Below are 15,200 nucleotides of genomic sequence, written 5' to 3' on the forward strand. Positions count from 1 at the left end.
CAAAATCATTATCAGAGTTAATCCAGACAATTGTTTAATTGTTTTATTTATTTATTTAACGCTGTGCTCAAACCTGCTTGTTACCAGAGGAACAGATGAACAGCATTTGCATCAGTTCATTCATTCCTTCAATGATGTTGGGGGACCCAGTGGGGCGGCAATCATATTTCAGGGTGACTGTCCCACTCTTTAGCACAACCCTGTTAAAATGTAGCGCCCGCCCTAGGCGACCACCTAGCTTGCCTATGCCTAGAAACGGTACTGAGTACAACTGGTGCCATTCACATCACAACCTATAAAGCTTCCTCTTTTTCTGGGTCACCTTGCTTCCTCAAACACAGAGAAACAATTCAATTCACTATATTAAACAAGTGCCGCCTCAGAATAAAAGTATTGTATTTTGAGAAAGAAATACACTTGGTTGAGATTTCAGAAAAACTGTGTAGAAATTAGGCCTTATGACACACCCAACACACTCACAGCAGTGCGATTTTAAAGATACTAATATACAAAGATGTTTACATGATGCATATTTCTGTTCATTATATTTATTTGGTAAGCACACACTTCTTTTAAATAAAGGACATTATGTGTTCACTAGTCTTGCATTCATGGGACAGTGTGTTAACATCTGCCCCAATGGACATTCCACAGGCCTGTTTATGCGCTCGACCAAGCGTACTTCCTGTCTGGCCCAGCAAACCATCAGAACGTTGGCTATCTGTGCAAGTAATTATCTTGGCGTGCATGTTGAATTGAGGTTGGGGGCAGAGTGTGCATATCTGCGGCGAATGGGAGGAAGTCTGACCCGAGTGAAAATAGCTGCGACTTCCTGACTTAACATTTGCAATGAGGAAGAGTCTTACAGGGAGGGGCAAAGACTGCTTTAGCTTGTCAACGGCACGCTTTCATCCTCGCGGAGGACACAGCTGTTTTCATGCTGACCAGATGACTTCCAAGACTTCCATTTTGCTGACTTTGCTTACAGTCACATTATCTGATGTATGTGCCAGAGTCTGAGTAGCTTTCACTGACTTTGCTGGATTCTCCCACGTGCTGCTTGAACAGTAAGTCACCTGCTTTGTCATCTTGACCTTTACAGGTACATTATCAAATATCAATTCAGATAAACTAACTTACAATGGATGAAATGTTGGTTTAAAAACTGAATATAGATTTCAAATAAAGATTTTTTCACAGTGATGCCAATTAAGAACCATTTTTGGTTTCTCAAAGAACCCTGTGTGAGAAGAACATTTTAAAAATCTAAAGAACCTTTTATGTACTGGAAATGTTCCATGGATGTAAAGGGATATCACCCAAAAATTAAAATTATGTCATTATTTACTCACCCTCATGATGTTCCTGAACATGAATGAAGATATTTTGAAGAATGAACAACGTGTGGACAAAAAATACAATGGAAGTCAACGGTAACCATAACTGTTTGGTTACCAACATTCTTTAGAATATCTTTTTTTATATTCCACAGAAGAAAGAAAGTCATAAAGGTTTGGAACAACATGAGATGATGACCGAGAGTTCATTTTTGGGTGAACTATTATTGTAAATGTTCTTCATTGAACTATATGTGAAAAAAACAGTCATTAAAGGGTCAATTTTTTGAAATTGAGATTTATACATCATCTGAAATCTGAATAAATAAGATTTTATAAATATGATCTATGGTTTGTTAGGATAGGACAATATTTGGCTAAGATACAACTATTTGAAAATCTGGAATCTGAGGGTGCAAAAAAATCCAAATATTTTGAAAATCGCCTTTAAATTTGCCCAAATGAAGTTCTTAGCAATGCATATTATTAATCAGAAATTAAGTTTTGATATATTTAGGATAGGAAATTTACAAAATATCTTCATGGAACATGATCTTTACTTAATATCCTAATGATTTTGGGCTTAAAAGAAACATCGATAATTTTGACCCATACAATGTATTGTTGCCTATTGCTACAAATATACCTGTGCTACTTATGACTGCTTTTGTGTCCCAGGGTCACATATGCCAATGAAAAACCTACATTTTTAAGTGTGTATGTGCAAATTCTGTTATTGCTTGGTTGTGATGTACTAGTCATTTATTTCTCATTACTTTTGCATTAGCAGTAAAAAGGATGAAAAATTTCACTCTAAATAATGGTAAAATATAAAATATTAGACCTAAATGTGTGTTACAGCCTTTAATAGTTTAGTAATGTGGTGTAAGACAGTTCAGTTTGTGTGTGTGTGTGTGTGTGTGTGTGTGTGTGTGTGTGTGTGTGTGTGTGTGTGTGTGTGTGTGTGTGTGTGTGTGTGTGTGTGTGTTTCAGAGTGTGAGAATCTTGCCTGGAGTCCTTTTGCGATTATGAGGCGAAAAAGTCATGAGATTCTCTTCTACTTTTTTTTTTCTCAGAGGAGATGTTTTAAAACATCCTTTCATACTTTACAGGCCTTCCTAGTGTTTTTCCACTCACTCGACATGGACAGTGAGGATTCAGACAAGATACAGATTGGCGAAAACAAATTTGTAAGCAAGTAAGTGCATTTTGCTATGTTACTGCAAGGTTTCTTGTTCTTGCCTTTCTCATAAACCTGACTTTCTTTTTTTTTTTTTTTTTACCTTTTTGGTTGCAGGAGCACTCTTCTCTCACAGCTTAACACATACAACCTTTACTACAAAGGAGAAGCCCTCCAGCTGAGACACAGAGAGGTTAGTTGGTAAATTACACCCTGTTGTATGGCTGTCATATATCCAATGGCATAAATGTTATGTGATTTTCACAGGAGGAAGGAGAGTTGATCATAGAGGGCTTGCTCAATGTTTTTTGGGGCGTACAGCGGCCAATCAGACTGCAGATGCAGGACGAGAAGGAGGCAGACAGGCCACGCCCCTCATTAACATCTCTGAGCGCCGAAACGGACATCAACACACTCAAGTCAGATATTTACATAATATGTTTAATGCAAAGAAGGATTTTTATTTTAATATTATGAATTATTTTTATTTGTGCTTTTGTGTTATACATGTATATAAGTTAAAGTGCCCCTATTATGGATTTTTGAAAATTACCTTTCATGCAGTGTTACACAGCTCTAAGTGAATGAAAACATCCTGCAAAGTTTTCAATCTGAAAGTGCACCGTGTATAAATTTATTCTCTCTCAAAAGAAGGAGTCGACTCTGAATCATTGAAACGAGTCGTTTTTAAAACGAATGTTGACGTCAAAATGAAACATTAGCACATTGCCCGCCCACTAGGTTTCCCCGGTAACGGCTGTGCACAAATCAGCACTGCTCACAATCACAAACCCTGCTATAAAAGAAATCGACCAATCGGACCAATCACTGCAGATTAGCGTCACGCAAAGGAGGGGTTTGGAAAAAAGAATCATTGAGCGAATCGTTTGGGAGTCGCTGAGCAAATAAGGTAAAAATAAATGCATATTATAAGAAAGTGAAAGTGTTTTTTTGACCTTGCATGCATGTCAACCTGTTGTTGGGGACTCCCAAAACCAAAAAAATAACCTTCCATAACCCATAACGGGGCACTTTAATATCAACAACATCTGTAAATTACCACAGAAATTATTTTTATACCTCAGTTTGTAAAAACAATCAAAAATTTGTTTTTTGTTTTGCCTTCACAGTGAAACTAGTAAATTAAAAAAAATGCACATATATGTTTATAGTTTAGAAAGTAAGGCCAAAAATACTTTGACCTGAGACTAAACTGATAGAAATATATATATTTAATCTTGTCTGTGCAAAATTCTGCACATCTTTTTGTACACTACTTTGAAAGGTCAGTGAGATGTTTTTATGTTTTTGAAAGAAGTCTCTTATGCTCACAAAAATGGATACAAATATTGTGAAATATTATTACAATCAAATAAGTTTTAAAATATATTTCAATAAAATTTTAATTTATTACTGAGATAGCAAAGCAGCCATTACTCTGGTCTTCAGTGTTACATGATCCTTCAGAAATCATTGTAATATGATGATTTGCTGCTCAGAAAACATTCATTATCAATACTGACAACATTTGTGCTGCTTGTTATATTTCCACAATAAGGGAAAATCTAAGCAACTTTACAGATAAACAATAATTCATCTAAGCAAACACTTTAGTAAAAAATATGAACGCTTGCCCTATAGGCCTATACACGTAGCCTATGTAAATTTGTCAAATGCAATTTTTTGCTTGTCTTTACAAACTGATGGAGGAGTTAAATTTCTGTTCTCGTTTTTCTTTTTCTTTTTTTTAATCATGAAATAAATGAGTCGTTTATTTCCAGTGAGGTCACTACAGCAGACGACCAATCAAAAGACGTCAGTGAAGGGAAGGAAGAGACAGGTGAATACTACATTCTTGACTTTTTTCTAAAAACTTACCAATGTTCACTGTCTATGCAATATCTGAACGGCTGTGTCTGTCTCGTTGGATTTGTAAAATCTCATCTGACAGATGAGGAGCAGCAGGAGTCGACACACTCCGATCGTCTCGGCAGGGCCAAGAGTGATGTCGGTGGAAGGAGAATTAGTGGACGACGGCTTGGAATCAGGAGAGTCAAGAGAAACCGATGCTCCTTCAACGGCCACTTTTATAACCACAAGGCAGGCGTCGTGTTTCGTGAACTGTAAGCACGTTAGTAAACCCTTTTGCTCACACTTTTGCTCACAGTTGTTTCTGTCAAACAGACGGCAGTTTTTACCCCTAAGTTCGGCTCTGTGACCAATGTCCGCGTCAACAGCTGTATGACGACAGCACAGGTCATGCGAGTGCTGCTTAACAAGTTCAAGATCGAGAACAGCCCGGATGAATTCAGCCTTTATATCGTCCACACCAGTGGAGGTATGTCCGAACTGAAATTAAATGGGTCATAGTATTCTTTTCTTTGTCCCTGAGTTCATATTCCTCTCCCTGCACTCAGAGAGACATCAGCTGAAGCCTAATGACCATCCTTTGGCGCTCAGGGTTTTGCAAGGCCCTTGTGAACAGGTCAGCAAAATGTTCCTAATGGAGACGGACCAGATGGAAGAGGTCACCCATGATGTAAGAGACTAAATATCACATCTATATTTAACCTACCTACCCAAACTGTGGGGTCTTATGTGGGGCCAAATCACTCAAAATTAAATAATTAAATGAATATATTTAAATAAATCAGTAAACACATAACTAAATTGTTAATAAAACATAGAATTCATAAATGAAGTATTAAATCTCCAAACAAATTAGTACATGTCCATTTTATTTAATTTTAGCATCATGTTGCATTTATTTTAATCATTATCTTTGAATTGATGCTTACTTTTTCTCACAAGTCTTTCTCTGAAGAGCGGTATTTATTTATTTATTTATTTGTTTGTTTGTTTATTTATTATTTGTTTGTTTGGAAAAGTCACAAATGCGTTCGATTCAAAGATAAAACTGATTAAAAATGACTTTAAAATGACATACAACAGATATGTATTACATTTATTATTTGTTTGGTGATATAATAATTTATTGATTTAGTTATTTTCGAGTGTTCATTAACTGTTTAATTCTATATTTAATTATTTATTGAAATATTTATTAAATGCTGTCATTTTTGAGTAATTTTGCCTCCTTAGAGGATGCTAGGGCCTTATTTATCTATCTATCTATCTATCTATCTATCTATCTATTTTCCAAACTTAAAAAATATTTAGTTAGATAAATTCATTTATATAAATTATATTTTTGTGCAAAAATGTTTTTATTTCTAAAATCGAATACATTTAAAATATATAAAATAAAAATTTACATTTTTATTCCAATTTTTCATTTTGTAATGGAAAGTCATGCACATCGCATTTTGGGATTAAATATTCTAATCTATATAATGTCCCTGGTTGTATACTGCACATTTTGACTGAAGTAGAAGGTCAGAAAAATTGCATATGGAATTCTTTCTATTTATTATAGAAATAGTAAGAGTAGTATGTTAGGGCACTGAATTCAGCCAATGTGACAAGTACACAGTGCAAGTTTGTATTTATATACCTTTGTGATACTTCGTTTTGTCCTCAAGGTGGCACAATACATCAAGTTTGAGCTTCCTGTTTTACAAAGCTTCATTGCTAAGCTGCAAGAGGAAGAAGAAAGAGAGATGCAGAAACTGAAGAAGAGGTACAGTCTGAGTCACACGTAATACAGTCATTTGAAATCATTATGTGCACTCATTTTTTTTCTGTGCCCTTATTTCAGGTACACAGATATGCGCCGTATCATCAAGAAATACATGCGGTCTTTAGCTGATTCAACTACATGATGAAGCTGTGCAGGCATGTATCACTCATGGACACCATCCTTAAAGCACCAACAGTGACAAAACAGCGCTGTCTCAGGAACATATTTTTAGTTAAATTTGGCTTTTATTATCTTCACGTAATATATAATACAGCAGTATCCAAAGGTACCAAGACTTTCTCTAAATAAGCTTCATTGGATAAACAGCAGACTGTTACTTAGCCTTCTTTTTTTTACAAAGGAAAGCAAATGGGTCAAAAAATGTAACATTGTTTGACTTTCACTCATGCACAGTGATAATAATAATAATAATAAGCCGTAAGAATGGTAATTCAAAATTTGATATAATGTAGAGCCCATATTGTGAAGAAATAGACAATGTGAAAAAAAATAAAATCTAATGTATTTGCTTTATTTAATTGCAGAATATTTGTAATAATGTCTATTGGTATTAAAATTATTTAATATCTTTTTTTTGTAATGTATTTTACAGTGTATGTGCACATTTTTGCCCTTGATAATAAAAACTTTGAGAAAATTACTGAATTTTTATTATTATTATTTTTTTTATTTACCTCAGTAAAAGCTCTCATAACATTTTATTGATCCCTTTAGTTGTTCCTAATATAATACATGTATTACTTCTGATATTTTTTAACATTTGAATGAGTCTGTATAAGCAGTAGAAATAAAATAAAATAACAGTCCATTCAGCAAGGATACATCTTATGCCACACTACATTAACCCATTGCTCCACATTGTTAGGCATGACATTTAAAAAATATATATATTAATTTTCCATGTGGAATAAAGACTTGTAATCTCTCCTTATGCATTTTATTAAGTCCTAAGCACTGATCTGCTACTATTACAAATGAGATATGCAAGCTTAATGGCCAGGGATAATAGACACTAGGGTGAAATAGAGCGTAGGTGCAATGGGATGTAAATCTTAACAGAAACTGCTTTAAAACGAGTAAAAGCCAGACTAGTACCAGGCTGTAATTCATTCTCTGTTGAGCCTTTGTTCTTGAGTGGGCGGGGCTGTTCAGCATCCCTGATTGGTCATTCGCTGCTGTCGAGTGAGTGACAGTTCCATAAGGTGGTTGTTTACAACATAGAGCAGCTTTTCACAGTAAGGTTGAGCAGTTCAGGCGGTGAATAGAAGCCAGTGATCAGCACTATCACCAGGTAAGATGCTTCTTTTTGTAGCAACAGATGGGGCTTTGATGAGATTTGCAAAATATGGAAGAGGATAAATGTTTTTAGGACTAAATACTGAGATGATTTTTAGTATATAAAATATAATATAATATAATATATAATGATGCATTTAGAGATAAACTAATCATTGGTTTATTTCATTTTTAAATATTAGAGTATGTGAAATAAGCATTACGGGATCAACATAGATGTCTTTGTTATTCAGTTAATTTATGATAATGAATATATACTTATGGCACAACAAGTGGGTCATTGTGTGTCAGAAAATGCAGTTCGCAGCACAATCGCATTCTAGGTGAGTCTGTCAATTGTTACATCATTCAGGACGTTTGCTTGTTGTCAGTGGTCAGCACTCGTCTTTTGATGTGCAACGGAGCGTATAATTAGATTCAGATGACTTGTGCCGCTCGCCGCACTGTAATTGTCTGAATAATTATGTTGAATAAAATAATAATAATAATAAATGAGCTGAAACAAACATTTAATTTTGATGATAAAAAGGTATAATATTTAATATAATTAATCAAATGTAAATTATAAAAGCATAACACTTTAAATAAATATTACATATTAATAAAGATAGATTAATAAAAATATTTTACATTTTTAGATTCATTTTGAGAAAGAGTCATATTTATTATTTGAAAAAGAAGCTTATATTCTGGTTGAATGTACAGTAGAACCCAAATTGTGTGAATAAATAGACTATATGAAATAAAGAGAAATAATTTGTAATTCTAATGTGCCATATTTTTTGCAGATTATTTGTAATAATCCTTATTGATAATAATAAAAAAATGTAATATCTTTCATTTGTAAAGTAGATTCAATCCTATTAAAGAATTACTGAAATAAATAGAATAACAGGTATAACAATTTCATTGTAGAAAGTCCAGTGGATTTAGTAGTCCATTGGCACTGAATTAGTTATAAAAATAAATACTCTGACATTTACATTAATTTAATATTATTGTAGGAAACTTTAAAATTTGCTACAAACCCATTTTTGGTCAATTTCTTTTATTTCCTGCACTGTAAATCAATGTTGTAAATAAATATTATAAGAGTATGTTTTACAAGAAAAGTCTGTTTCAGTCTTTCCACTTCCAAATTTCACATTTAATTCAATGTGTTGCTTGCTGTATGTGTTTTTTTTTTTTGTTTTTTTCTAATTAGTTGTAAAATCTAGTAATTTCTGACCGAAAATGTTTTGTTTGTTTTTTGAAGGGACCCCCAGTCATGATGGGTAATCAGAAGGTCCTGATCATTTGGGTGTGGATGTTGCTGTTGGCGTCGTTGTATCCTTGGGCGCACTGCAAGCGTGGAGGAGGTTTTGGTGGCAGGGGTAAGGGAGTGGGTCTGCCAGCCAGAGCACCTCCTTCTCAGAGCAAAGGCAGGCAGGGCCTGAAGCTGGCAGGTGCTGCAGCCGCGGGGGCTCTTGGTGGAGCGGCCATTGGCTATGGGCTGGGCTCTCTGGGCAGACCGAGGTATGGCTACGGCTACGATGGCTCCTCAGAGGACAGGCGCTATTACCCTGATGGACAGGGATACTACAATCGCTCGGACGGGCAGTATTACAGGAACACAGGCAGCTCAGAGCATGTGACCAGCGTCCTCATAGTACTCGGAACAGTCACACACGTCTTTATGTGGGGATGAGTTACAGGGTTTGAGGCAATTCTTGTCACAGACAAGATCCAGAAAGCGTTTGTTTTGGATGCAATCAATTTCAATGATAGAGTGTTTGATGAAGAGGAAACTAACGTACACCAGCAATATACTTGGAGAAATATGAAATTTGAGAAAGTTATTACATTAGACCACACACTACAGGTCAAAAGTTAAAAGTAATCTTAATATATATATTTATTTATTATATATTATAATTCAATTAAATAATTAATTATTCATTATAATAATAATTGCCCCTTTCCTTTAATGATAAATTACTGTTAAGAGATTATGTGTGAACAGGACCTTTTCAAAAATACCGGTAAATTCGTTCCAGCAATTTACCAGTAAGGGAAGTTGTAACATTACCAGTAAATTACCAGAATGATGTTGCGTGTGAATGCAGAATGAAGATTACAGGTATGCACGTACGAGTTCAGAATGCGCTGATATAAGATGTCTACTCTGGGCCAATCATAACATTCTGACATAGATGACACATTTTACTCAACGCTGTCGCTGTGTAGTTCGGGGTTAAAGCTAGAAGGGAGACAGCTATGGCTACTGGGCATGCGCACATCAATATAACGTATTTTTTATCACACTGTACAACAATCATTTTTACATTATTGTAAGGGGTAGCTTTAGGGTTGGGGTAGGTGTAGACGTTAATAAAACAATCTAATAGGTAGAAAATTACATTTCATTGTTAGTTTCCGGTCGGAGCTGTATCCTTTCTAGTCACAACCATAGTTCGGTTTGAATTCGAATGCGACGACTCTGGGCCAAAAGCACTGCATGAATGTGAAAGTTTGACAGAAAAAAACACTGACCACGTTTACCCATCCATGTTTACAAACACAACACTGATATGGGGCAGCTGTTTAGAAGTCATTTCTGGTTAATGATCTCACATAATTTACCGGTATTTTGAAACAGATGTCTGAATGGTGCTTTACCGGTAAAAAGATGGAACGTCTTGCCTGTGTGAACAGCGCATTTTTGTAGCTATTTACGGTAAAATCGTTCCAAGTTTTATGGCAAATCACTAGTATTACTGTGTGAAAGGGGCTAATGATGTATGGAAGTTTTGCAATTTACCTATATATTATGCCTGGTTGAAGGTAAGGTAAATTGGTAGATTGATTTGATTATCAATTTTACTATTTAACATATATTCAAATGTTTTAGCCAAATGTGATGAATGTTAAATTATTTTTAATTCATGCTGTGTTGCTAATGGCAGACAATTCTGCAATTATATGTCACTGTGGATTTTAATTTAGGATTTTAATTATTTTAGTCAAATGTCATTCAATACAAATGAAACAGCTTTAATTTAAGGGCTAATATTTGCATTCTCTCATAGACCTAAAATGATTTGATGCAAACTCTTTTAGCTGAAATGTCGTGGGATGGACATAATGAAAAATAACAGAAGTGCTTCTGCTGTTCCTTTCATTCCGGTGATGTCATTTAATACTCTTCTGTTGGTTTCAGGGTTTGATGTGTATTTTGGCAGGCATTTTAAAAACCTGTCAGTGTGTTCTCCTTGTACTGTTTTCAGAGTGTAAATGAATAAATAATTGACTGCTTATTCTTGTCCACTTTGTTTGCTTAGCCTCCAATTGCTTCCTCCTAATCGTGACGTTCTGTTTCTGAATGGCCTGGTCTCATAGCAACATGCTGCATGTATCACATGAAGGCCTCAGTGTTCTCTGTGATGTTACCATAGCAATGGTCTTCCTTTTGCTAAGGGCATTTTAAACAGACCAGCAATTGTTTGATCTACAAAATATTGAAAACAATTTCCAATTTCATTATTTAAACATTGTTTTCCTACTGTAGAATTCAATGTACACCACACATTCACAAGGGAAAGAACATTTAGAGGGAACTACTGAAAGATATGAAGATATGAATACATAATAAAAAATAAATAATCAATATAAATTCATTTATCAGTTAATAAAAATTTTAAATGTATTAATGCTGTTTTGATGTTTTTGTAAATAATATAAATGGTTACTATAATTAAACATCCATAATATTACATTTCTATAAATAAATTAATCAGTGAACATTTTATTCAAATAATTTAGTTTTTATTTCCCAGAAATACTACTACTACTACTAATAATAATAATAACAACAGTTATAATTTATAACAAAATGCATTCATTAAATGAAAATGGCAGTATACATTATATTTGCTTTATACTGTACGTTTAAACAGCCAGTGAGAAAAAAGACTTGTTACATTTTGAGCAGATAAGCAAAACTTTCAGTCAAGACAGATAATATAATCAACTTTTAAAATGTAACTTCACCTTTGGATTCCTAGACTGAGAGAGTGGAAAGGAAGGGCAATTGACCCTTCGCAGGGAGTTTGACTGACAGTCAATTTGACCAATCATAATGCCGAATCTGCCATTTTTGTCCGACAAACAAAGCAGACAGGGGAGTAGATTAACGTTGGTGGACTTGAACTTGAAAAATTGTGCATATTGACATCTTTCCGCGGTTGAAACAAGACACCTTTTGATGTTCATTCATGTTTATGTCAAGCTATAACTAGTATAGTGTAAGACATGATCGCTTCTCCTGCCGCTTGAACTGAGGAGCTACAGCGATCTGTCACGACACATTAAAGAGCCACAAAATAGTATTTATTGTTTGAATTTCACATTTCAAATACTTATTTTACCGAGGAATTTACCAATTAATTCTTTAAAAATCCTACAATGTGATTTTCTGGATTTTTTTTTCTCATTTTGTCTCTCATAGTTGAGGTATACCTATGATGAAAATTACAGGCCTCTCTTATCTTTTTAAGTGAGAGAACTTGCACAATTGGTGGCTGACTAAATACTTTTTTGCCCCACTGTATATATATATAATATGTTGACAGCACTATACTAAGTGTCACTAAGAAGCAAAAAGAATGTATTGAGCAACAGAAGCACTCCAGAGACACAGTGTCCATTGTGGTTATTGGAAGGTCTGGAAATTGTTCTTCCCTTTTTGTCCTTGTTATCTTCTTTCTGCTTCTCCGTGAAGCTCTCAGAATTAACCAAGTACAGCTCTACACACTTCCTAGATTTCATCTGCTCAATGAGAGCTGGATAACCAATCTGCATGATACTCACTGTATCATCATCATCCTCACGAATTGCAGCAGCCTTTGGATAATCATTGACAGTCATAGGGGATGTGGTGTCATTCACAGCTGCAATGTCAGTCAGTGGCTCATCTCTTTGAATGTTCTTGCGATCTGCGGAAACTATCGTGTCCTGCTCTTTTAGAAGATCTTTTCGGCTCATGCATGTGCTCATGTATTGCTCATATGACTGAGCCTGGGATGGTTCCTTTGATGTGTGGTTGGGTCTTCCTTGGTTATTTCTGTCTTTAGAATGAGTGCCTTGATGTGCATACATATAGTGGTTGTATTGACGTTCCTCCTGAGGGTTCCTGAATTGGAAGTTGGGGCATGGAAAGTTTCTGATTCCATAGCCTACAGCCATTCCTGCCACTGCCCCAATGCCTGCAGCTAGCATTGCCTTTTTTGCAAAGCCTTTGGATTTAGCAGAGGGACCATAGCCCATGCTTTTCACTGTATTGGAGAAAGGGGAGCCACCCGTTCCAAACCCCCCACCTCCAAAGGAGCCTCCATAGCGTGGACTGAGGATCCAAGGATTCTGGTTGGGATATCCTCCTGGGTTAACACCGCCTCTTCCCGGATTGGGGTTGCCACCAGCTTGATAGGTACATGCTCCAGTATTTTGGTTGGGATATCCTCCTGGGCTGGATCCCCCTCTTCCCGGATACTGATTGGGCTTCCCACCAGCCGAAGGATAGCTACCGCCAGCGGGATAGCTACCTGCTCCAGGATTTTGGTTGGGACAACCTCCTGGACTGGATTCCCCTCTTCCCGGATACTGATTGGGCTTCCCATCAGCCGAAGGATAGCTACCGCCAGCGGGATAGCTACCTGCTCCAGGATTTTGGTTGGGACAACCTCCTGGACTGGATTCCCCTCTTCCCGGATACTGATTGGGCTTCCCACCAGCCGAAGGATAGCTACCGCCAGCGGGATAGCTACCTGCTCCAGGATTTTGGTTGGGACAACCTCCTGGACTGGATTCCCCTCTTCCCGCATACTGATTGGGGTTCCCACCAGCCAAAGGATAGCTGCCACTCTCTCTACCAGGATGCTGCTGGTTGGGGTAGCCTGGGTTACTTCCTGCACCAGGATTAGAGGGTTGCCTGGGATAGTTAGATTGGGCCTTGGTCCCCTGTGATGGCTTATTGGATGGCTTCTTGGAAGGGGTGCTCTTACCCCCTGTCTTTCCTCCTGATGAATTGTGTAGCACTGCCATCAGAACCAAAACAAACAGTGCAAGTTTGCATAACTGCCCCATTTTGGTCCTAACAAATTAAGACACACTGAGTTAGCTTAAACTTGACATGCACACAATTCAGAGAAATAAGTTTACTGAAATCCAAAGGCAATTTTACATATTACTAAGACAAGAGTCTAATGGACACTGTATACAAGAGAGAAAGAATGAACATTATAAATACTTGCTGGAAGTGATTGCTGGAAAACAGGTGCACGTTTATGCATTTTAGCTGCATTTATTGGAGATCTAAAAGATCCATCATATTGTTTGGAAAGGAAAGTCATTAAAATTGAGTCCGTGTTTACCACAGCAATAATGGAGGACCCTTTAGTATTCAGGAGATGAAACACAAGAGAGTAATAGACAGGAAAGCATTCCTATCAAGTAATATGGCCCTACAGCACTTTCAGCTTATCCATTTGGTGACCATAACACACTTAAGGAGATTGTAACCCCTAAAAAATTCTCTTGAAATGAAAGATACTGTAAAAGCCTAAAGCATACTCATTATATTATCTATAATGTTGTTGTACTATACTTCAAACATAAGCACTGAGAACAAAATCAACAAGCCAACAATCTAACTCCCAACAATATGTAATATCAATGTTGCATGTAATATCAGAAATTTCATGTTTGGAGGTTAGACCTTCTTCTGTTATTAACATACATCATAAGCATTTTTTCTTTGGGCAGAAAGAAAAACATGTATATCATTTTAACATTAAGACATAAGGTTAAGATATACATAAATTTGTAATTTTATTAACATTTTTAATAAAATGAAAGGTCATTTAAATGGTCCTGCAGTATGACAATTTGTATCTATATTTCAAGTAGGGTCTGATTTTTAAAAAAGGCAAATAAATCAGTATTCATAATTATATGAGATTCGAGTTACATGACAAATTACGACAATTTTTACCAAGCTATTTTACTGTTAAGTTGTTTTTAAGTCTTTTTTGGAGGATAGTATTTAGATTGGGCAATGGGTCATATGTAGGTTAGAGTGGGGGAAAACGCCCCCCCCTTAAGGATTGTGTCATTTTTTTTCAGTGAAACAAAAGTTAAATGTGTTCAGAAAAGTTATCATAATTTTAGTGACAATGACATAAATTATAAACCATGTATGAAAAATTTCCACAGTTTTCATGTTATTAGAGTTTTAACAAAAATTACATTTGTGCCAAGGGGGAGTTTTACCCCACCTATGGGGCAAAACGCCCCCATGGGTGGGGTAAAATGCCCCCAGTCTGACAAAGCAATTTTCCTTAAACATTTACAGCAAAATCAGAGTACAGGCAGTTTTATCTTAAAATTTTAAAAAGAATATAATCAATAATTATGGATTACAAAATTATAATAGTACGGTGGCCGAGAGAGCTCAACGCGCTGCAAATAGAAAAAAAAAAAACACCTGCAAAGTAAGAAAACAACTTCATCAATTTGACAACACACGCGCTGCAAATGCTCACAACACAACCAAATAAAGAAACGCACTGCAAATATTCACAACACAACCAAACAAAGAAACACGCTGCAAATAAAATTCTTTATTTGTTTGTGTTGTGAGCAGTTGCACCACCTGCTGTCAAATTGATGAAGATGTTTTCTTGATTTGCTG

General features: G+C 35.9%; 3 protein-coding genes across 4 annotated transcripts; 2 read left to right on the forward strand and 1 right to left on the reverse strand.

The window, feature by feature from the left end:
• The first annotated feature begins 857 nt into the window (after positions 1-857).
• Positions 858-6,818, forward strand: rassf2b (Ras association domain family member 2b). The gene is made up of 10 exons (XM_058789632.1): positions 858-1,067; positions 2,450-2,535; positions 2,635-2,710; positions 2,785-2,936; positions 4,299-4,357; positions 4,469-4,617; positions 4,702-4,855; positions 4,935-5,056; positions 6,060-6,157; positions 6,236-6,818. The coding sequence occupies exons 2-10, from the start codon at positions 2,480-2,482 to the stop codon at positions 6,297-6,299; spliced, it is 930 nt and encodes a 309-aa protein (XP_058645615.1). The 5' UTR covers positions 858-1,067; positions 2,450-2,479; the 3' UTR covers positions 6,300-6,818.
• Positions 6,819-7,298: 480 nt separating this feature from the next.
• sprn2 (shadow of prion protein 2) lies at positions 7,299-10,768 on the forward strand. Its single transcript, XM_058789773.1, has 2 exons — positions 7,299-7,469; positions 8,730-10,768. Exon 2 carries the CDS (start codon positions 8,742-8,744, stop codon positions 9,159-9,161), a length of 420 nt encoding a protein of 139 aa, XP_058645756.1. The 5' UTR covers positions 7,299-7,469; positions 8,730-8,741; the 3' UTR covers positions 9,162-10,768.
• A 520-nt stretch (positions 10,769-11,288) lies between these two features.
• prnpb (prion protein b) lies at positions 11,289-15,199 on the reverse strand. 2 transcript variants are annotated; one of them, XM_058789771.1, is made up of 2 exons: positions 13,762-15,199; positions 11,289-13,601 (listed from the first exon to the last, which is right to left on the reverse strand). In XM_058789771.1, the coding sequence occupies exons 1-2, from the start codon at positions 13,809-13,811 to the stop codon at positions 12,092-12,094; spliced, it is 1,560 nt and encodes a 519-aa protein (XP_058645754.1). In that variant the 5' UTR covers positions 13,812-15,199; the 3' UTR covers positions 11,289-12,091. The 2 variants fall into 2 exon arrangements, with proteins under 2 accessions (XP_058645754.1, XP_058645755.1); XM_058789772.1 differs by having other exon boundaries at positions 13,758-15,198.
• Position 15,200: the final 1 nt, after the last annotated feature.

Source organism: Onychostoma macrolepis, chromosome 10 (assembly GCF_012432095.1).
Source record: "Onychostoma macrolepis isolate SWU-2019 chromosome 10, ASM1243209v1, whole genome shotgun sequence".
Lineage (NCBI taxonomy): Eukaryota > Metazoa > Chordata > Actinopteri > Cypriniformes > Cyprinidae > Onychostoma > Onychostoma macrolepis.

Bases quoted from the DNA above. Each gene is read 5' to 3' on its own strand.
- rassf2b (XM_058789632.1), top strand. From the start codon at position 2,480: ATGGACAGTGAGGATTCAGACAAGATACAGATTGGCGAAAACAAATTT. The intron at 4,856-4,934 runs GTATGTCCGAAC...CCCTGCACTCAG, and splicing joins TATCGTCCACACCAGTGGAG to AGAGACATCAGCTGAAGCCT. The intron at 6,158-6,235 runs GTACAGTCTGAG...CCCTTATTTCAG, and splicing joins ATGCAGAAACTGAAGAAGAG to GTACACAGATATGCGCCGTA.
- sprn2 (XM_058789773.1), top strand. From the start codon at position 8,742: ATGATGGGTAATCAGAAGGTCCTGATCATTTGGGTGTGGATGTTGCTG.
- prnpb (XM_058789771.1), bottom strand. From the start codon at position 13,811: ATGCAGCTAAAATGCATAAACGTGCACCTGTTTTCCAGCAATCACTTC. The intron at 13,602-13,761 runs GCAAGTATTTAT...TTAATTTGTTAG, and splicing joins TTTTCCAGCAATCACTTCCA to GACCAAAATGGGGCAGTTAT.